General features: G+C 39.2%; 1 protein-coding gene across 28 annotated transcripts in view; it reads left to right on the forward strand.

Moving 5' to 3' along the window:
• DOCK3 (dedicator of cytokinesis 3) overlaps window positions 1-23,643 on the forward strand; it is a 197,761-nt gene that overhangs the window by 123,712 nt on the left and 50,406 nt on the right. For 19 of the 28 annotated variants that reach the window (XM_065075190.1, XM_065075201.1, XM_065075191.1 and 16 more), the window contains 13 exons: window positions 1,049-1,173; window positions 4,533-4,695; window positions 5,176-5,282; window positions 5,965-6,136; window positions 6,791-6,888; window positions 8,561-8,644; window positions 8,942-9,042; window positions 10,343-10,424; window positions 16,485-16,655; window positions 17,896-17,982; window positions 20,177-20,369; window positions 20,652-20,779; window positions 21,760-21,906. In XM_065075190.1, coding sequence (XP_064931262.1) covers window positions 1,049-1,173; window positions 4,533-4,695; window positions 5,176-5,282; window positions 5,965-6,136; window positions 6,791-6,888; window positions 8,561-8,644; window positions 8,942-9,042; window positions 10,343-10,424; window positions 16,485-16,655; window positions 17,896-17,982; window positions 20,177-20,369; window positions 20,652-20,779; window positions 21,760-21,906 — 1,658 coding nt within the window. The remainder of the gene's footprint in view (window positions 1-1,048; window positions 1,174-4,532; window positions 4,696-5,175; window positions 5,283-5,964; window positions 6,137-6,790; window positions 6,889-8,560; window positions 8,645-8,941; window positions 9,043-10,342; window positions 10,425-16,484; window positions 16,656-17,895; window positions 17,983-20,176; window positions 20,370-20,651; window positions 20,780-21,759; window positions 21,907-23,643) is intronic. The other 9 variants (XM_065075199.1, XM_065075212.1, XM_065075217.1 and 6 more) reach the window with 5 other exon arrangements.

The raw sequence follows: 23,643 nt of genomic DNA on the forward strand, positions 1-23,643 counted from the left end.
GGAGTCTGTGCTTTGCTGGATAACCACTCCATTACTTCATTAGTCTCTTGAGGCTGCTCAACAAAACACTTGCCTCAAAAGGCATGAGTTTTTTATCGTTTTATGAGTTTTTATTTAGTTTTTTGTATTTTTATGTATTGCCCTTTAGTATTTTTGCCTTTGTGGCCAGTAAATAAAAGGAAGCGGTAAGTGAACCATCATGAAATTGTGACAGTAACTAAATCTTACAGAAAAATAAGTTCTACCTGCTGTCCTTTTGGTGCATGCTTTAGAATTGGATGCATTAGTTTTGAAAGCAGAGTTTCCCGAATCAGATTCTTAAAAAAAAAAAATAAATAAATAAAAGTGAGCTAAAATCTGTCAAATTCAGGATAACAAGATGCTGAGGTAGATGCCAGCATTGGTATTTCTGAAAACAGTTATTTGCCCTGAAGGCTCCTGAAAATGAGGTAGTGAGAAATTGTCAAGTATCCATACTGTCTGCTTTCTTATCTTCATGCGTAGGGATGCCAGAGGCCAGCCAAAAACGTCATTCCTTCTCAGTCTACCTGAACTGAATTACAAACAGGTTTCCAAAACCACTGCTTTTTATTTTGTTGTTATGATAAAGAGAAGTTATGAAAATACAGAAAATACTTGAAGAGCTAAATGAACATAATTTTCTGATCATCACAAAAATACTTATTTTTCTTAAAATATTCTGGAAATAGGAAGTCTGATGTTAGTGATGTTTTGTTAGGCTTAGCCTGATACTTCTGAACCCACTAACTAAACAAAGCCGTAGAAGACTTTTTTCCCTTCCCCACTTACACACGATTGATTCTGAGTTCACACTTAATAAAGGCATTACTAACAACGGTCTGATTTTATGCACTGATATCGAAGTGTTCATCTTTATTAACAATTAACTTGCTGCTTGGAATGATTTGGGCATCAGCCATGGTCTTGCAGAACACAGAAAACGGTTTGCAGAATCAACATATGTCGCGCACAGGCACTGAGCCTTCCTTGCTGAACTTAAGCTTGTGACTCCGCTCTCTCACTGCAGGTGACATTCGCAACGACTTGTACCTGACCCTAGAAAAGGGAGACTTTGAACGAGGTGGGAAAAGCGTGCAGAAGAACATTGAAGTGACCATGTACGTGCTCTATGCAGATGGAGAAATCCTGAAGGTAAGTGCTTGTTTCCTCTGAGCCTCAGGTGCCGTCTGCGTGCTCCGTGGACACATTCTCTTGTTTTGTTGTCTCTCATGCCAGGGCAGTGCTGAACTGAACTAGGTCCTACTCTCTTTTTTTGGGGAAGTTTTTAAATGATATGATATGATATGATATGATATGATATGATATGATATGATATGATATGATATGATATGATATGATATGATATGATATGATATGATATGATATGATATGATATGGTGAAGGAAGTGGTCGGTTATAAATTTGAAAGAATTTGAAGCACATCCCTTATATAGAGACTTGGAGAAAATATTCATAAACCAAAAAGCTTATGTAATTTCAAAATACGGTAGCAGTGGCTACAATAAAACAAGTAGCATAACTGTAGTCAGAAATCAAAATTAAATACTGTGTCCTGTACAACATGATGAAATGTGACTAGAAGAGAGATTTTTAAGTCTGAGTTGTTGAGCTACAGTACTGGATATAGTTTTGGAAAATAAATTTGAGTTGCCTGTTTCCAAGACCTTGGCTTTCATGTTCAGATGGCTCCATTCCAGCTGTGCATGGTGATGTTCAACATTTTTCTGTCTTTCTTTGTTCTTACTTTTAGTATTATTGAAGAGGAAGATGCAAAGAAGTCAGCTTTGTGTGGGGAGGGAGGGTGTGAGGATAAAGAAGTAAACAGGAAGTATTTTGACACAAACATCTGTCAGAAATAAGGTCCTTCTACCTTTTCCTTTCCACCTCCACTTCAATAAAGTGGCTTTTGCAGCCATTTTTGCAGAAGAGCCTGAACACCAAAGTGCTCGTGTACCAAACTCATTGCCGCATTTTTTTTTTAAATTGAAAGGAGAACTTTTCCTTTATTACTACAATTGCTTGTGATTTCATTAAAAGTAAAATATGTCTCTTGTAAGGAGCTGGTTTGTGCACATAGCTGTCGCAGGAAGGTCACAATCCTTTTCTGTTTAATTGCATCAGGCATACCTTTCAAATTGAGTGACATATTTTTAATTATTGCTTGCTTTCACAGCAGTATGCCAAAGATCAATATAGGTCTTTACCCTGCAAACTGCAATATCAGCATCTTCAAATGCTAATATACATAATGGTAGCTAATTATACTGTAACTGTGGCCAATGATTAAGTATAAAAGCCATATAATTACAAGGCATTATCAGTCTTAACTACTTCTTTGGTTTTGATTGGAATGGTCATTCAGAGATACCAAGTTCTCTTTTCTGACTCTGGCCTGTTGTTACTGTAACCGAACTTCAGGGCTTTACGTGGGATAGTGGAACAGACACGGTACAATCACTCACAGGATAGGAAAACATAGGAAAAAAGTGATCTGAAAATTAAAAAACCTTGACATTTCTCACTTAGTCATCTTTCTGTTCCAGTAGCAGGAATATCTTACTGACTGCAGGGCATACCTTAAACAATGAAATTATTACCTGAGACTTTTTCTGGTTTAGCTTCTTTTACTTGCCTCTGCCCTCTAATTCACCTGCATATTTGGGTCTCATGGTAATCAGGTGTACTGAGACTGGTTTCATGTTTATATTTTGCAGATCACAATTCAGAATTAAACAATTCAGCCTCCTCAGGCTATAGGTTGTAGTACAGATGCATAAAAACTAAGTTAAAAACCAGAAGAAAAGACTCTTCACCTATTCATTTATTTAAAGTTCATAGCATGAAACAGCATTCAAAGACCATTGATCTGCCATGGCAGGTAATTTTTTGAGGCAGCAAAAGAAAGCTCACGTGAAAATTTGAATTTTACTCATTCTTATAGAAGAATTACCAATAATATTTTATTTTCTCTTAAGAACCTAATGCAGAGCAAGGTTCCAGAATTCCTGTGTTGAGGCCCAACAAGTTACTCTTACCACAAAATATAACTGGGATATTGCAGGTGTTCTGATTTTTAGTGCTGCCAGCACTACTCTCACTCCAACCTGGTAACATCCATAACAGTTAGTTCTTGTTGCTGTATTAAATAATGGCCTGTATGCTGGAATTGTGGCACATACCATATGGTTACTAAGACTTGAGAGGACTGAGTTTTCTGAGTATATGCTACAGTCACTCAGTTTGGATTAGAGGATTTGAATGATTCTCTGTGCTGGGAGGCTGTTCTTGCATTGAATCCCAATATGTCAGAGAGCTTTTCCTTCTTGTCGGGCTCTTAACTTTCTCGAAGCCAGAAAAATACTACCACAGGAGAACTACCTGGGTCCGGTCAATGGGATATACTTGACTTGATAGTCCCTTGGTTACAGATGAAAAAAATCAACACTGACAGTATTTTCTTGGAATAGAATTTAGAGGTGCCCTGGGGAAAGGACTGGTACTTCTTCTTTTCATGGTACTATTCCATGTGGGGTGTTTTTATGTCAGAATTTGTGTAGCGTGTGTCCTTCTAGGTCTGCTTGGCTTCTGTTTTTCCTGGATTTGTTATCATTTGAGATGCTAAAAGTGAAGAATCTCTAAGGTGTCTTTTTTTCTGCATGGTTTTATAAGATTTCACGTCGTTTGGATCACTTTGTAAGTGCCAGTTCTAGAATATGGATTAGTGCCTGTATAAAAAAGTGTGTTTCCCAATTCATGTCTTCATTACAAAGGACCTTTTCCTGTCTTTATTTCAGGACTTCAGGGTTTCTCTTACCTTCCTTAGCTCATGTTGTGACTAAGGATTTCCATATTTCCTAAATCATATAAATTCATGGGGTTATTATCTGTATTTTGAGAATACGTAGATTGGTCAAGTTCTTTGAGCTTTTTATATCTAAAAGCAGAAATTTAGATCCCATGACATTACTAGGTGATGACTATTCAACAGAAATTCTTTGCTTACCACTAAGGAAGTAACTTGATCGGAGTTTTCTGGGATACTCAGTGATGCTGGATGGTTGTAGTTTCTCAAAAGACCAACATTGTTAAAGGCTTGAAACGTTCAGGTGTCACGTCTGAACTGAGAGACCGAAGCAGAAGTCTGATTAATATTTTCATGAAAGTCTAATATTAGAAGTGTAAGTCCTATTAGGTCCTTTTTTCTTGGACTTTTCTATCTGCTCTATGCTTGATAGAAAACTTAGCTTAAATAATAACTTAAGATACTGCAATTCATCCAGATTCATTGGTCTCCTAGCTCATCCTTTGACTCAATACACAGTTTAAAAATCTCTTCCAAAATTTCAGGTTTCATTGTGCCTGAGTTTCTGCTTCTGACTCTTATGTCTACAGAAAAATGTGAATTATATAAAGGTTATCACAGTGTAATAAAATGACTCATCTGTAGTGATGTGATGTCTTTTAATCTTAAATTGTTTCTTTTGTTCCAGGACTGCATCAGCCTGGGCTCAGGAGAGCCGAGCAGGAGCGCATACCACTCTTTTGTCCTTTACCACAATAACAGCCCTCGGTGGGGGGAAATCATCAAGCTGCCCATCCCTATAGACAGGTTCCGTGGGTCTCACCTGCGCTTTGAGTTCAGACATTGCTCCAGTGAGTGCAAAATACCACCAAGAGAAATCCAAAAAAGCTGAGGTCTTTCCGTTGTCAGTTTACACTTGGATGAGGTGGTTACTGGGTGGGAGGCAGGAGAGGGTGCCAAATTAAAGTCCAGTGAAGGTGCACTGCTAATTAGCTGGTTGCTACATTTATTCAACAGCACATTAAAAACATCATGAATGATCAGTGCAGGGCAAAACATTTTGTAGATGTTCTCCCCTGCTGTTCTTCTGCTGTGTTTTGCTGTAGAATGTTTTCTTTACAGCATGCACATTTTATAGGATCAGCATGTTTGTGTGTTTAAAGTTTGTCGATCATTTGCATACAATTAGACATAGTATATTATACGCTTTTCTTATGTAGCCTGCATGTGTTTTGTTAGGCATGTAGAGAAGTTGGTGAGTAACCTTGTGGTGTAGACAAACAGACAGGTTATGTACAAATACGATTCCTAATTTCTATCTCTCGCCACAGCAAAAGACAAGGGAGAAAAGAAGCTCTTTGGTTTTGCATTCACCCCATTGATGAGAGATGATGGCACTACCTTGTCAGATGACATCCATGAGCTTTATGTTTATAAGGTACCAATTCTGTTCTGCAGACTTTTCACCTGCTTCTCTGTACTTGAGTTTACATAAGTAATGGTCATTACATTATCATTTTTCCCCCTCATTAGCAGTATGTGAGGAACAGGGTAATAGGGGTTCCAAAATCTTATACGTTCAAAATCACATGACTACGTGCAGATACAGCCTTCTGTTCAAGGTACAGCTTATCTTTTCCCTTCAGATAATTATGATTTCTGTTAATCCTATCCATTTTGAATTCCAAAGCATACTAGTGTTTATGAGCATTCAGCAGTTCTACTAGCCTGTGGCTTTAGTCTATACCTTTGAATTACGAAGTTATGCTGTACTTCAAATGCATCATGTTACAATGCTACAGCTTGGCAGCCCCTGTAGCAAGAGGTTTTGGGGGGACTGTTTTTTTTCTTCAGTGTGATTTTCAGACAGCAGCACTAAGTTGTACAGTTGGAAGAACATGCTGTGTTCTATAGTCAGTGGTTAGGAGACCACACTTTCTAGAGCTGGGTCTGTTTTGTGCATGCATAGGCCCCAAAGGTGGTAAGCACAGCTTTTTCTGAGGAGTGTTTTTGTGCACCCAGAAGATCAATAAAATACAATTAGGTGATAGCTGTCAGGGTGTGAGTGTGTGGAGCAAGACTGACTGGGTAACATCGCATTTCCACTCCTGCGCCTGCAGTGCGATGAGAACAGCACATTCAACAACCACGCGCTGTACCTGGGGCTGCCTTGCTGCAAAGAGGACTACAACGGCTGCCCCAACATCCCTTCCAGCCTCATCTTCCAGCGCAGCACCAAAGAGACCTTTTCAGTCTCCACACAGCTTTCCTCTACCAAATTGACCCAGAATGGTAAGTAGCTGATCCTTCAAAATTGCCCAAGGCAACCGTGGTTAAGATAGATGTATGTGCTTGTGTTCTGCTTACTTTACTAAAATACTCCTTTGTTATAATTTAATTATACGTATGCTTTTTTTTTTTTCCACTGACACTATTGAAATGAGCAGCAACTCATTTTTTGGAGGAAATATGAATATTGACAGATGGCAGACAAATTACAGACATTACTGTAAATGTAAGAGGTGTAATATGTTAGAGCAGAATTAATTTTCATTAAATGATTGAAGAACAAAGAACTCCTTGCTAGCACTTCCACACAAGCTAAAGTTTGTTTTGTTAAGCTTTTACAGACCTACTAAGTAAATACATTTTTATGGCAATGTCCCTGAGGCATGCGAAGAGACAAGTGGATTGTCCACGGTGCAGTGTCAAGTCACATAGGGAAGAATGCTGTAGTTTACCATTCCTCCATTCATTTCTTTGGTAGCAGTATTGGGCTTACTCTGTATTTTGCTTCTTGTTTTGCCTTATTTAATTTTTTTTCCCTGAGAAGTATGAACTGCAACAAGAGCAGAACTGCAAGATGTAATGAATCTTTGGTGGGTCTGGGGTTGCCATTCTTCCCTCTGTGTATGGATTCCAGCTCTGTCTCTCACTGTTCTGCAGTGGATTTGCTTGCCCTACTGAAATGGAAGGCTTACCCAGATCGTGTGATGGATATTCTAGGAAGACTGAGACATGTCAGCGGCGAGGAAATTGTTAAGGTATTACATGAAATAACACATTTGGATGTGATAGCAAACTCACTCAGACCAGGAATACATTTCTGAATGTTCACTCTTACTGTACTTTTTGATTCACGCTGTGAATTCTCAGTGTGTGGATTGGGATTTTATTTCAGCATGAAACTGAACAGGAAGATACACTCTATAAACTAATGGATAATTAGTCCTTGGGGTTGAACTAGAGCTGATGATTAGTAAAATTCCCTCACCCACATGTGCTGTGAGTACCAGGTCCTCAGCAGCAGCTGCTCCGCTCTGCGGGCCCACTCGTGTTCAGCCGCAGCACTCACTGATGCAGATGGAGCCACTGGTAGTGGCGTTTTGTGCAGACTTACGTGTTCAGTAGTCTTCTCTAAAGGACATTCTCTGAAATAGCCTAAGTGCGCTTGGTCATTTCTAGAGTGAAGAAAACAGAGCTGACTCAGAAAACTTGGCCTTTACAAACAGCTCCTAGAGTTGATCTCTCTTTCTGTTTTGTAAATATGTTCCAAATGTCTGTGCAGAGGAGAAAGAAATGTGAAGCCTTGAAAGTTAAGTTTTGCTCAGTGGCCAGAGAACCGTCCTGCAAACCCGCTTTCCTGTCCCAGCACCGTTGTCTGGAGTACCAGTTGCTCTTGAGCGTGTCTGACCATCAGTAATCTGTCCCCTGGCTGATAACATCACTAGGTTTTGTAACCACTGTAGCTCTACACACCAGTCCTGTGTGACCTGAACTTTCTTACACCGTTTGTATTGTAGTTCTTCAAGAATGCCATGTTTTGTACACTTCGTTTGCAGGAAAGCACAAATATCTGCTTTTTATAGAGAAAAAGCATAAAAAGGTAGAGATTAAATTATTCCAAGGGGAGAAGTAATTGATTCTCTCCCTAAAACAGCTGCCATTTGGCATTGGGATATGAAGAACAGAGTGCAATCATTCAAAAAAAAAAAAGTTCAGAGACTTAATAAATTGTTATATTCTATTTCTTGTTTTCCACATCAGAAATTTAATTAGAATAGATTAAAAAATCATGAGAGAATAAGCAATTGACTTCATCTTCAGCACTTCTCTCCACAGTCATCCTTTCCGAGGACTGTGCTTTCAGGAAGGAAAATCACTGGATTGTCAGCATTCAGTAAGCTGCAGCGCTATGGATAAAGGAAACAATTGGCAAAATGTAACTTGACCCAATTAAAGCCTGCTATAAAAGCTTTACCTTCTGTCCTATAAAAAAGTTTTCAGTGCTAAACTTCATTTGGAGCACCAGTTAATATGCTTCCAAGTCTTAAATTTGATGAACACTATCTGATACACTCTAATGGTACAAGAATGAAAATAAGTGGTTTTGCTACTGTCAGGCAGCACTTTCAGTCAGCTTACAGTGGAAGGAACGCTCACTTATGCCTACAAATCAAGTGTGTGGTACATATTTATTATTTTTTGTTTGTTTTCTGTCATTTTTTGTTTAGAAATGTTCCTTCTAAAGAGAAAAAATCTCCTTAGTAAAAACAAATGAAAATCTGCCACATCATATGGATGAACCTGAAGTGGTTTGTTCTCGGCAAGTGTTTCAGAAAAATATCAAAGTGTATGAAATAATTAAAACAGGAAAATAACTTTCTTTTGACTGTGGTTGAATTTGAAATTCTTTGTTTATTTGTATCATTTTAGTTCCTACAAGATATTCTCGACACGTTGTTTGTAGTTTTGGATGACAACACAGAAAAATATGGTCTGTTGGTCTTTCAGTCTCTGGTAAGCTGCTGAATTGTTACTCATGGGTATTAGGTTTCTTATTATCAGGTTGCTGGTATTTTACTTCCATGAAATATTCAGCTGGATCCAGCCTTATGTTTTCTGTAGTAATCGTGGGTGAGGAGGGCAGCAATATTTGCTATCACTGGGGAGAAGCAAACAATAACATCTCATAACACAACTCTCTGCCATTTTAAAGAAACTCATGTATTTCATTGTTCTTCAGCTTGCGTAACTTGTTTACAGCAACAATGTGCAATTTCCTTTAATATGGGTTCACTTTTTTACCTCCCACAGGTGTTCATCATCAACCTGCTGCGTGACAGCAAGTATTTTCATTTTCGACCTGTGATGGACACTTACATTCAGAAGCACTTTGCAGGAGCGCTGGCATACAAGTAGGTTTTGTTTACCCGTCACTTCAAGAGGTGGCATTAGCTTTGAACAATGTCACCATCCCAGTCGGAACCTGCGCCTTAGCAGTGCCTTTCAGAAGCAAAACTACGCAGGTGAAAGTTTTCTGGCACAGTTCTAGAGAAAAGCAGCTGAATGTCACCTGTGGCTAAGAACGAGCAGACTTTGGAATTTATCTTGCCTTTCTGAACTAGCAAATCTTACTTTCCGTTTTTTTTAACTGAAGAAACACTGTCACTCAGCAGCAACTCATTATCAGTCTGTACTAACGAGCTACCCAGAGTATATACATTTATTGTCTTTAGAAGGACGTTGGGATATAAGACTTGTGCGAAAGCTTAGAGAACTAACTGTAGCGTCCTCTTCCAAAGCAGACAGGTATTCACATAAGATGAAGTTCTATTTAATGAGAATAAATATATAATTTCAATAGATCAGAAAGTTAATTTTCACTGTCGCTTTGAAGATTCTGCCTTATTTTTTAGTATTTTTTTGAGTTTTGCATCAGGCAAGAAAACAGATTTTTGAAAGCAGTAACACTTATTCAGGGTTTGATTATTTAAATTTCTTTTAGACCATTTCCATTGTACATTTGAGCATATTTTATCTTTGGCCACAGGAAACTATTAAAAACAGCTTATAATTGGCTTGGATTGTTTTAAGGCATTCATATTTTAATGTAATTTAAAAAAGCTTCATAAAAATATTCTGTCAATGGCAGGTAAAAAACTGCAGATACTCTCCAACACTAGGAGGCACAGTCATGTTCAGAGGGTAAAAACATGTTCTGCTTTGTGATAATTATCACCTCTTTCAGACAGACAATGATTTTTGGTAGTCTGATGTCTGAAATATGTTTTTTAATACAACTCTTTAAGTGAGTCCCAATGGTATTGTGTACTTAGGAAAATAGATGTGTATATTTTCTTTGTGATCTTAGTTTCTAAAACTGCTGACTTAGTGGACATCTGGATTTCTTACCAGGAAAAAAAAAAAGTATGTTTTGGTCTTAGAAGTATATCACATGCCTTTATCAAAGCTCTCTCCTTCATAACATCTTTTTGATGTTCTCTTAGTGTTCCTCATGGTCTAAGTCAATTACAGAGAATAAATTATTTTCTAGTTTTGAAACTTACATAAACGTATATATTCTATAAATTCAGTAGGTAGGACAGCCATAGCTGAAATGAGACTATTTTATAGAATTATCCCTAAAACAAACCTTTTTGTTGCCTGACTCATTTTAAAATAGTGCTGAAGTTTCCTCTTCACTGTTGTATTCAGGGAACTGATCCGATGTCTGAAGTGGTACATGGACCGTTCAGCTGAGCTTGTGCGCCAAGACCACATCCAGGAAGCAATGAGAGTGCGTATTCACTACGAGGATTTGCATGGCTGTTCCGTCTGTGACTACAGAAGGGCTGGGAAAGCTGTGAATAAAATCAAGCGTAGTCTGTTCAACCAGAATTTTTTTTTTTTAATATTTTGTCAAAAAAAATAATTTTAGGGGGAGATTCACTCTTGTGCAGAAAAAAATGGAAGAATGTTGTCTCCTTAAGTCCTTTTGAAGCCCTATGGAGGGCTTAAGTGGGACTTAGATGGAGTATATATGCACTGGCCATACATATACATGTGGTCTACACCTTGAATTTCATGAAGCAGTTATTTGACATGGGTTAGGGACAAGTGCTGTGGATCAAAGATGTGCTTTTCATTTCTGGCTGTGACACAGTTTCAACTTCCCTGCTGGAAGTTCTGGAGTATTATAAGAAGCAGATAAATGAGCCTTTAACGGGATGGAAATTCTAACAGCTGTCATTGCACAGGACCTGAATCACAGTTCTGTGATAGAGCACGGTCTCACAGGAAAGCACAGCTCTCTAATGGTGTGTGAAACAAAGGGAATATTTTTGGTGCTATTATAGAGAAATCAGAGAATCAAGTATTTTCCACGTGTAAATTTAAAGTAGATATTGTATCAAGTACCTAAGTACAAGATTCCAAATTTACAGGGAAATATTTTTCTTTGAGTGATTGTTCATCCGTACCTTCTCCCTGTGGGCAGGTGTACGGACAGACGGGTGGGTCTGGGTGACGGTAGAACTAGTAGCAGTGGCAGAGATCAGCACTTTCTTCTTCTTGCTTTTTCACATCAGTACAAAGAGGTGAAGCATATCAGAGGTGAAGCACACACTCATACGTAACATATGCAGAGATTGTTCCTTGTGAATGTATTTATGCTTGTGTCTTGGCATACGTTTCAGAATTTATTATGGCTTTTTCTTCTTGTGATATTTTTGTTATTCATTTTGTCTCCTTTAATCTAATTTAGTCAGTGTTTTTGAGGAAGTAATTTTTATTCTTTGGGAATCCTTGTTCCATTTGAATGTTTATGGCATCCCCACCACCAGCTATTATAGCTTTCAAGATCTGCTGGTAAGATCAGATGCTGTTACTAACAAGGGTGTTATACCAATCTTTACTTCTAGATATTTACATACTTAGAGACTTCTTTGTAATGCTTTTCAACCAAGGATTCACAGAGAATGGTGCAAATGGGACAAAGATATTTTTTCAAGAGATGTATGATATTGTCCCTGTGTGGTCTGCATTTTTTGAATCTCCAAGTAGCCATCTTCAGAAATATTAAAAATACAAATGCTACAATGTCTTTCATAAGCTCGGTTATACAACATACTGTTTGTGAAAAGGGTGTGTTCCTTCAAGGATTCTAACGCAGCTCTTTGCTTACTGGGAATCTCAGGTGTTTGTCTAGAAAGTAGCTGTGCCGTCCGTGAGGTGAGTTTGAAGACCTGGCAGCCCAAGCCTTTCCAAGCACAGGAACTGAAATTACTGACAGAGTTTCTGCAGACCTGGTGGTGCATCCTCTGACACTGCTGTCACGTCTTATTCAGACAGTTGCCTTTGCAGGTGTATCTTGGAGGCCCAAATTAAGGTCCTTATCTCCTTTACTACAGGAAAGTGATTTATTTTGTTCTCTGTTTCCAGACTTTATTTCAGGCATTTGGAAAAAGTTTGTATCAAACACATCATTGCTAATGTGTCATTAGTAGTACTATATTCAGTTGTTGGGAATTTCTGTGGTCTTGAGTGTCTTCGCTACACTCCTTGCTTTAGTAGCTCTTCAACATGCAGAACAGGATCTTTCTGTCCCTTTTTCTCTGAATTAGCTATTAAATATAGTAGCCTAAAGCAACTGTTGAAATATCTCTGCATTCCCCATGTATGTTCATGATGGATACACAGATATCTCATAGGATTCTTATTTTTGACTTTGGCATTAGCAAGTGGTGCTCTGGACTATTTCTAAAGTGACTTACCTCCCTCAAGACCGCTCTTATTTCTCAAAAAACTTGTATGAAACCTGGAGGAGCTATAACCGAAAGGACATATCTACCTGTGCTAGAACATATGGTATTATGTTTCTTTATTATGCCCTATAATAAGCTCCACATAAGGTGGATCCAGATACAGCTGCCTGTCCCTCCCTAGAGAATTCTGTAACAAAAGTATCCGTAGCCCCACAGACAGTTTTACTTTCCCTACTAGTTAAGGCAAAACTTATAAAATGTCTCTAGGAGATGTCATTTCAGGTATCTTCCCCGTAGTAGAATCATGGGTGGTTTTTCCCTAGATTGAGGAACCCACTGAAAAAGCAAGACGTTTTCTTCCTCAGGAAGTCACATCTTCATCTCACGTTCAGGAGCATTGAACCACACAGAACATGCATCAAACTTTTTGAGGAGACTTTGAGGTGCTGCGTACCCTGGCTGTGGGGGTTTGCATGAATCAGTGATACTTTGTGTACAGCCAGTCCTTGGAAAAGGCTCAAGCAATGTTCTGCTTCCCAGCCGATCTCTTGAAAACCCTGAACACACTTTCTGAGCCGTTCCAGCCAGGGCCCAGTGAATGAGAGATTTGGAATTCTGCTCTCAGTCTGCCTGTTGAGACTGGGAAATCCTCCAAATTGTTTTCTTCACCTTGAATTTAAAAATAAATGGCAGTCTTTTGCTTTTAAGACTGGTCTGGCTCTGGACTTATTATTTATCCTTTATTCAGAAATAATTACCTTATTTGATGATTTATGTTTTCTACAGTCTCACTTTTTCTAAGAAAAACAGAAAATTGCTGATGTGATTATAATTGTTCCACCCTGGTCAGCCTGTCTGTGGGACTTGTTCCTTGTTCCTTCTTTTATTGCTGATGCCCTGAGCTTTGCCCTAGGTCTTTTATCTTCTCTCACAAGACTAAAATTGGTACCTTTGTTTGAACTTTTGCACTTTTTGTCTTAAAAATGCGTAGTAGATGCTGCTTGCACTTGAAGCAAGTATGCTGTTCTCTGGAAAAAACACACTGACAGTAGCAGGAGGAAGTTTGCTAGCTGCTCTTAACTGGTGAAGTGGATACTCAGAAGCTACTGAAAATGGCATTTGTTCACTTTGTTTAGGACAGTGAAAGAGATGCAGACTAATCGTCTTTACATACACAGTGCTTATGATAATGTTACCCATTCTGCATACTCCAGATTCTTTCCCAAAGTAGTTTCTTGAGTTACAAAATTAATCCATGCTTTTTCTTAAAGCAGGTCTATACAAGGTTGATTCATCTGTCCATACTCTGAATACTAGATGTGGTTTTCCTTTTGTTTCAATTGGACTCATCATCTCTACAGCAGATGAGTCCAGATGTGCAGCTGTGCTGTCCCCAGGACTGTCCACTGGATTTATGAATGTGCCACAGTAAAACCATCAAATGTTGTCTGAGCATAGTCCCTGAAGGCTCAAGTGACACCAGCGTCTCCAAAGAGTATCTTTATCCATTAGACCTGCAGAATGACCACAGAAGTTTATCCTTTTTTTCTTGCCTATGTTTATCATAGAAGCTTGTAGCTGATGATGCTTTGGTCATAGTCGTCTTCTGGTTTTAATTCTCCTGAGACACTGTAACCGACTACCAGGTAATCTGTGCAAGTTGATATGTGCTGTTCCTGTATTCCCAGAGTAAACACGTGTATGGACAGTCACTCAGAGAAAGTAAGGTTACTCATTTGTAAATGGAAGTTAGAGATGTGTTATGTGTATGCACATTTTTTACTCATTTTCTCATCTTGCCAAGAGTACCACTGGTAGAATTTAGGGATTGTTTTCTTCAGAGGACATAAGGTTATGATGCTGTTTGTCCATTTCAGTTTTGTGTGTGTGATGGTACCACGAGTCTTTCGGTTGCTAGTCCCAGGAGAGCGGTGCATGCTCACCTATTGTGCGAACATGCAGACAGACTACATTTTTAACAAACTTCCTTTAATTTTATACTGATCTTTTATATCACGCCAAATATAACAGAAGGCTTGAATTTTATTTCAGCGCACTTCATGTCTTTAGGTGCATATATGTATCATATCTATGATTTTGTAACTAGTAAGAGTCAAAGTTAGTCCAAGTGCTGATTTGTACTAACAAGGTTTGTTTTGTGTTTTTACCATCTCAGCCAGGTGTCTGCAAACACATTGAACTCTGCAGTTAATGGTCTTTGTGGGTTCAACAGTTGAGGTTGTCTGTGCTAAGGACAAGCCTGCCATTTTGCTTGCAACAGAGAATTACAGATTTCATACATCAGTCCTCTGATTCATTGCAAAACATAATCTTCACATTAAAGTTATGAGCTTTCAAGTTAGAATGATGCTTGTGTATACCAACCTATCAAACAGCCTGTATGAGCGCTTGACTTGCTGTATTTGGAGTTAGCAGCAGACACGTTAAACATAAAGAGCTGAGTCTTGTGAACCAATTGACCTGTGTTTGAAAACTATGCAGAAATATAAAGTGTTATTTCTCCATGAAGTTATTTGGTGTGAGGAAGCTTCACTGGGAGATGTTTTACTAGAGAAGTATAAATCTTGTACTGGCAGATTACTGACATCACCATCATTCCTGACCAAAAAATGGCGGTATCAGTGGCACTTTGAAATCTCCGATGGCTTGATGAGGAATTTCACATTCCCATTCCCTAGCCTTAAAGCTGTAGCTGTAACATTGCATATTAGTGCGTATAGTCTGGTGGTTCAATGAGGGGCATCTTACGGATATAAAAATATGTAACAAGGGCAACATTTGTGTTGGAATTAAATTTTAGCTTCCAAACAGCGAAGCAGTCAAGAATACTTTCCAGCCAATACAGAGAATATTACTAATGTTTCTGTATAGACTATGATGATTTGAGCTCCAGCCTGTTTATTTCTTGTGCTGAATTTTGAGGATATCATCATGTCTTCCCTTAATCCTGCCTTAACAGTGTATCGTGTTAAGTGCTAAATGTCACTGATACTTGGTACATTTCAGTGTTGACAGTTGTATACACCTAAATGATCAAACAAGCCTTGCTGCTCTGCAGAATGTTACCTTGCTGTAATAGTGTCGGTGAGAAACTTTGATCGATTGGTAAGCTTGTTAAAGGCTGCATGGAACAATGCATTTTTCTTCATTGACACTGCTGCCAAATGGAGTTCTGTATAATGCCATTTACAAAATCTTAGTTAGAGATGTTTAGGTTGCAAATTCAGACTTAATGTAGGCTTGTCATAGAGCAGATTATCATTTTACTGCAAAAAGTTCCAATTTGCCAGTCCTTTGGGTCTGCAGCGTCTATCACACATTGATAATGGTGTTAAGTGCCATCTTGGGTGCAGGTTATTCTCCCACTGCTGAGTGCTCTCCGAGTTCCACATGTGACGATCAAAGACAGACACTTTAATTTATCACAGCTTGAAGTTAAGAGATGCTCATGGCAGTACTGCTGCTTGCTACTGTTATGGGCTGCCAGAGGGCTTCACATGCAGCTCTTGTCTTGTTTCTACATCTGCATGTACTTCTGTTTGTACATGTAGCTGCCAGAAATAAAGGCGAACATTGCTGTTGTGTTCATATTGAAAAGCAGATTCTCCTTCTTCCAGGTAACCCTCCTTCTGTTCCACTGAAAGTCCACTTACCTAATCCAAATTAGTTTACTCAAGTAATTAAAGGTAAAATTTAAATGAAAACAGGAGAACGGCTTCTGCACACACAGTCATTGTGCCACATAATGAGAAAACTAGAAGTCTCTCATCTTCACCAAGATTTTCCTCAAATTGTTTAACTTAAATTTGTCTATTTGACTTAAATGCATACTTTTTTGCTAGTGGGACATACTAGTAACAAAGATTTTTGGTTGAAAAGGGATACTTGCTTATGAGTAGCTCTTCCTTAACTGAATTATATAACTTACAAAATCTGTTTTTCTTTCTCCTCTCTAAAGCTGAAGAATTTAGTTATTATGCACCTAGAATCCTTCTTGGTTCTCTTTAAAGCTCCTTTATTTTTCTCTCTCTCTTTTTCTCTGTCTTAATCTCCTTCCTCTCCTGCTCCTTAAGGCCTTGGAATATCTTTTCAAGTTCATTGTCCAATCTCGGATCCTTTACTCCAGAGCTACTTGTGGAATGGAGGAGGAACAGTTCCGTTCCAGCATCCAGGAGCTTTTCCAGTCCATCAGATTTGTGCTCAGCTTGGACAGCAGGAGCTCTGAGACTCTCATCTTCACACAGGTTTGCTATTTTCTACTCTTTAACTGGCAAACCAAAAGGCAGCTATTTTCTGCATAGGTAGTGTATGTGGGCAGATGATGACTAAATGCAGGTTAGTAGAATTTTCTCCCTCTAACAAGCTGATGATACTGGGAAATGACACAGCCAATTAATGTTATTAAACAGTAGCTTTGCACCACTTCACAGATACAGGTGAGCTGAACTGTGGACTCTCAACAGGAAAGTGACTTGTCACATGATGAGAATACAATTTCTGCTCTCCACAAAAGTAAAGTGCGTTTTCAAGTCTCTCATTCATGTGTCTTACGGTTGGCCTGAAGAAATTTTAAATTCTTAATTGTAGTGTCTCTAGTCAATACTTAAGGTCATAGCAACATCACAGCAGATATACTCACAGATAACCTTAATTCCAGCATACTCTAAAGTTACGGTCAGAATCATATGCAGCCTGACGGCAAGCGTACTGTGATACCTGCGCTCATGTTTAATGTTATTTTGAATATGGCCCATACAACTTCATGAAGACTTCATGTGGGTTAAGATACTACTCAAAGTGAGTAAGGAGGTGGCTAAGTTTTGTTTCATGTTTTGAAGACCATTGTGCTAATTATATACTTGGGTGTTTAAAAGTTTTAAATAATAATGTGAAATGTGTTTGGTGTGCCTCAGCGAATCTCAAAATGCACCTAAAACTTCCTGGTAATATGAAGGTGATTTGTAATCGCTAATTTACTATTTACAGATGTTTTGAACACCTACTGTAATTTGCCAAAGAAGTAGTTGCTGTGAATGCTGTAAAACAGCAAAACAGAGTGGCTACGCTGGTGAGGGAAGCTGCCAGCAATGTGATCTCTTTCTCAAGCTGCTCTGAAAGTGAGAATAGCTGCTCTAATCTTCTGTTTAATCACCCATTAGTGGGCATAATAAAATGAGCCAGGAACATGAGAAATCGGTGCACAGATTTTGCAGGCAAGTGACAGTGAGTGGAAACCGCACCTTATGAATGCAGGCTGTCTAGGGGGCTTTGTTTTTCAGTTGTGTTGATCAGAGGTACAGAGGGAGGCTAGATGTGAGGATGGGGTTATGTTCCCTTTTTATCTTTTTTTTTTTCTCTCACTATGGTATTTCTTACTTTGGACTTCTGTAATTTGAAAAGCCTGTCCTTGTTTAATCTTTGAAAAGTTTACTTTTTGTTTCCCCCTTGCCACTATGTTGCCCCTTGATCCCAATTGCCCCATAGGCCTCTCAGCCTGGAGGGCAGGCAAGTGGAGCTGGGACATGTGCCCCACAAAAATGTGGTGGTACTTCAAGGCCGTCATTTAATTCTGTAAGTAATGATCCCCAGAACTGCACAAGTATTTCATCATGGATGTTCCCAATTGATTCCTTTTCCCTACCCCAAAACCTCTTTTCCTGCGTATAAACTGGAATTTAATGTTTAAGTGGCTGGTACTCTAATACTAGGAGATTTGGAATATTTCCATAATTAATGGAACAGCTTATGGCATCCACATGCTGAAAAGACAGTACTGAGGGCGTACACAAGATTACATACATCAAATTGTTCAGGAGAGCCAAGGAGACTATGTATTAGTTCTGGAAATCTGGGCAACTGTTAAATATCTACAGAAGTGCTGGAGGCCCTAGCAAACATAATTTTCTTCGCACTCGTCATCTTATCCAGGATATTAGAGAGATCTCAATATAGTTCTTTCCAGCAATAAGATTAAAACTGATTATGTCCTTCCTTCCAGGCAATTAGTTTGACATGAGTAATGTTCCAGCGTATTTTGGGGTGTTGTACAAAAAAAAAAGGGCTCTTCAAGGAACTGACGATGTAGCTGTTCCTTGAGACAGCTCCAGAGCTTCCTGAAGAGATCCCACGCATATCCCTAGGTTACTGCTGGAAATCCTAAATTGCCACAAAAGTCATTCTACTTTATAGTAATTGTTAGAACTAAGTTTAGGAAAACTCCTGTGAGGATTGTTGGGCTGTTATTGTATTATCCCAAATATAAAGATGATGACTGGATTTGTGGCTGTTATAGCCTTCCAAAAGTACCATGAGCTATTTAAATGATTCATATTTGTTTATTTTGTTAGTACATTGTATGTATGTAGCAACAAATAGGTGACAACACCCAGGAGGCTGTGGGGGTTTTTGTGTAATCTGAATTGATTGTAACGAGACAAGATGTTGAGAGAGATAACGAGCACAAAGAAGAAAGAGGTAAATTTATATTCAGAATAATTTAATCAGCTCTACAGTGTTAGTTGTAAAAACAATTTAGGCTTTGCTCTAGGACTATTAAATAGATATCACTGTTGTTTGAAGGAAAAGATACTTCGAGGAGAGACTTGGCAAAGAAGGAAGCTGTACATTCTGTGGGATTAGGAGAGGCACGTGCCAGGTGTTAGAGCCAGCATGGGAGAGGTACAGAAATGTTTATGCAATGAGAAAGTAAAAAATCTGTGGGGAAAAGGAGAGTTTGCAGAATAGAAGAAATATGGATGATGAGGCTCTGGAAGGGCAAAGCTGAACTTGTGCAGGAAGGCGGTGTGGTTTGTGTGGAGGGCTGTGGGAAGGGGGTGGGTGTCGTGGGGGGCTGGAGCAGCTGGACCCAAAGCAAACTGTACAGCAGCTCAGGGAAGCAACCAGCGGGGAGTTTCAAATAGTTGTAATGAAGGGAGTAGGTATGGGCTGTGGGTAGGTTGTAGAGGAAGAAAGAGAAGAATTCTAAAACATTAGAGGTGTGTGGCAGTTTTCAGACACCAAGTCTTTGGAACTTGAGGATAGAGCAATGCATGGAATTTGCTACTGTTATGAAGAAATTAATTGAAAAAGTGCAAAATTAGAGATGAAGAATTTTGTTATTGATGTGCTGTTGTTGTTCCTGCACTGTAAGAAACACCTTCAAGGATCACTCCAGCTTGCTGGAAATATCCATTATTGCAAGAATCACGTGCACACTTACTTGCATGATGTGATGCCTCCTTCACATGAAGTCACAGCCCACCCTGCTGCAGAAATACTGCAATTCACATGACAGTGCTATTGTTCAGGGTCATTCAACACATTCATTACTTCAGATTATTTTCTGAGGAGTTTTAACTGTCTTATGTAGTTGCTCAGTACTAAAAATTGGTATGGAACTCTAATCAGAAGCAGGTTTTGTATTTATTGAAAAAAGTAAATCAATAAAAATGAGCCCTTCTCTGTTCTCTGTTTTTTTTCTGTTTCATAAGCTGCATCCTAAAATACAGCCTTTTGAAGCTCTACAGTGTCTGTGGGCTCAACTTATAAGACGACTTAGTGTTGCAACAGAACCTTTTTTATAATACTACATGTGATTTGTTCACTCTGACCTTTAGTTATTGCAAAACATTAGCACCAGCCACAGTGCACTATTCAGAAGTGTTTTGTATATCCTTATCTCAGGTTTAGCGTTGTTTCCATTTTGCTGTATTTAGCTGCAGCTACAGACTTCAAAATTTTAATTTTCTTCATTTCCATTTTTCAGGCTGCTTTGCTGAACTCCTTCCCCGCGATCTTTGATGAGCTGCTGCAGATGTTCACTGTGCAGGAGGTCGCGGAGTTCGTGCGGGGCACCCTGGGCAGCATGCCCAGCACAGTCCACATCGGGCAGTCGATGGATGTTGTCAAGTTACAGTCTATTGCACGCACTGTTGACAGCCGCCTGTTCTCTTTCTCCGGTAAGACAGTGATAGCTCAGGTGAAGTCTTGCCCCTGACTAAGAGCAGGAACACGGTACATTACAATTCATTGCTGAATGCCAAGAATCTTGGTAATTATTTATCTCGGTGGCACCATTGTTACATATATTCACCACGGGTACTTTGTAAACTTCCCTATGGTAAAAAATGTTTATAAATACATCATGGATAAATTGTACTAACTAAACATTGTTAAAAATATGTACAAATCAAATCTAAGTCTCTTTTGGAAGAACTGTGATCTGATTTTCCTTCTTTCAGAGTCCCGGCGCATCCTGCTACCTGTGGTACTTCACCACATTCACCTTCACCTACGACAGCAGAAGGAGCTACTTATCTGCTCTGGGATCCTCAGTAGTATCTTCTCCATTATCAAGACCAGCTCTTTGGTAATCTGCTGCTTGATTTTATTTTTTTTTTTTTTCTTAATTGAACTGCTGATTTAGTAAAATGAAGACTGAGGAATTTTTATAGGTTAATACAGGGTTTTTGAAAACCCTTTTAAAAACAAAATTCTACTAACTTTCTGTCAGCAGGAGAGCATCTGAAATGAGGGTCTGCGCTTGTGTGTGTGATTCAGAGCATTCTGATCACACACTCCTCTCGCTGTTAGGAGGGTAGAAAAGCATACGCGTTTACCAGGTTTGACACTGTTTAATTTTCTTCATCTGAGCCCAGAACTTTGATGTCAATAGAGTTCAAAAGCTCTACACAGCTCTAGGACTTGCACTTCTGCAAGAGACAGTAACTAGCACCTTGTGATTCATGTTAAGAGAATACTCTAAAATTATCCAATCAGTGAAATCACACTTACTTCTGGAAACTGCTGCTGAGTTTAAATGCCCAGCTTGGGTGATCAAAACACTGATCTCAAATGGTAACTTCATCATTTAAAGTAATGCTCACAGAGGGTGGTGAATTTTCCCTACCTGACTCTAAAGGAGGAAGCTTGTGGTGCTAAATATAATCCATACCAGTGAGTATTTCCAGTTACAAGTTGCGATTTTGTGTGAAAGGAATGAGATGAAAGGTATCGTGGTAATAAGCCAAAATAATGCTGCCATCAAAAGCAGTTCCTGAACATAATTTGATCCCATTGTGTTCTAGAGTGTATGCAGACCTTTAATTATAGATTTACCTTTATGGCTGTGACTCTGAATGTGTCCGTCAGAGGTTGAGCAGGTAACACCCATGCTGGCATCACAACAGTATCTGGTACCGACAATGAATTTGACTGTACTTCTCTGAACCTGCATTCTGGAGCACTCTAGCAAAACAAGTGTTTGTGGCATGGCTGACTCAGCAAAATTGTCTTTGCCAATTCTGTTCTTTCCGGTTTCTAACTGTCTGTTTGCTCACCACTCTGTAGGAGGGAGATGTCGTGGAGGAGGTTGAGATGATGGTGGAGAGCCTCCTAGATGTGCTTTTACAAACTCTGCTTACAATCATGAGTAAATCGCAGTCTCAGGAGGCGGTAAGAGGGCAGCGTTGCCCGCAGTGCACAGCAGAAATCACTGTTAGTAACTAACAATCAGTTTCTATTTCCTGCTTCTTTAACCTTTGGTTCAGTCCCTCACCACCAACGGCACCTCATTATCATCTCTGCTGCATGAACGCCCAGGGCTTTGTCTTTTTCCCTTAATAAGCCACAAATCCATTCCTTCCTCCGTGCAGTAGAGAGGTCTGCAGGAAGCTTTTGTGGATTTCGAGGTTATTTTCTTGTTTGTCTTTGCAGTTGTGATTGAGAGTTATTGGTTAGAACTGGGGGCACATGCTGGCTGGGCAGCTGCCTAGGGCTTCACCCCTAAATAGGTATCACCCAGGGCTCTAAGAGTGTCAGGCTCTGAGAGTAGACTGAGAATACTATAATGCTCAGTAGACACGTCCCTTTACTTAACACCCTGTAGAGCTTCTGCCCAGGTCCACTGATGATTTCATGCAAATGAAACACAACATGATTTTGAAAAAGAAATTTACATATCCTAAGTCAAGTGAGCTGTTGAGCTTGGTGGGAGAAGAGAGAAAAGCCACCACTTTGTCCAGACTGCCAGCATAAGCCTAAGGGAAGAAATTTTTTCCTTGACATGCAATGGAAGAGGAGAAAAATAATGGAGTTTTGCTGTTTAGCTTTCTTCTTTTCTGGATTTGTTGCCCTATTCTATTCTAGCCTATTTTAGTCTATTTTTGCTTGTCAAGAGTCTCTAATGCAGCTTTTACACAATGGACAATGTTAAGCTGTTGTTCAGAATATCCCTTTTTTTAGACTTGCTTTTTTATCAAATAGCTGAAACCTCAAGAAACTGTTGGGGGCAGATGTACGCTAAGGTACACTTCACACAAGAGGAAAGATTGGACCTTTCCATGGTCGCTCAGATAAAGTAACTGACCAGTGGTGGAATCCTAATAAAGAACAAGGCATGTAGTAGTTTTCAGACGTGTACTTTGATACAAAACAAGAAAGGCACTAGCTTGCAGATGTCCTGTAGCATCTCGATTTCCTTTTACTTGTACCGTTTGACTTACTGTTATTTGTTACATGCCATGTCACACCTAAGAGCACACCTTTTTTCCTAATGAAGTTCAGCCCTGTAAAGTTTATTGGAACAAACTATGTCAAAGCATCTGGGAAGATGCTTCAGCCAATTAGGAAAAATAAAAAAAGGTAGTGGACAGCCTGAGGCATAAAATCCCTTGTGTTTGTGATATATGGAATCTTATTAGATACTACTTAGAAAGTAGCTTGTATGTTTTCCAAATTAGTTGCTTGCTGTCACAGAAAAAGATAGTGTTGCGCAAGGGACTGGCAGTCAGAAGACATACTCTGCATTCTTGGCACTGCCTCGCTCGTTATCTTGGACAGATTGCTTAACTTCTCTGTGCTTTGCTTTCAGATATGTAAAATGGGGGAGCTCATCTTTGGAAACCACTTTGGGATACTGTGGTAACTGGTTAGGGTGCATCTGCTTTGCAGGCCAGAAACGTAATTGTAGCTCATGTAGGACTTACCCAAACTATATTCAGAATATCTTACTGCTATCCTCTTAGTACTGTAGCTCTGACAGAATATAACTTGGTGAACGCTAATAAGCCAAATATTTACAAGATTCCAGACACGTTTTGTGGCTCATACTGATCCCGTGCTGTCAGCACTCTGCTGTTTGGAGTGTCTGAGCCAATGAGTTTAAATAATTCCTGGTATGTCTGCATGAGCTGCAGTCACACCTTTGATAGACACAGTATATTAAGTAACTGA

Source organism: Columba livia, chromosome 10, assembly GCF_036013475.1.
Source record: "Columba livia isolate bColLiv1 breed racing homer chromosome 10, bColLiv1.pat.W.v2, whole genome shotgun sequence".
Classification (NCBI taxonomy): domain Eukaryota; kingdom Metazoa; phylum Chordata; class Aves; order Columbiformes; family Columbidae; genus Columba; species Columba livia.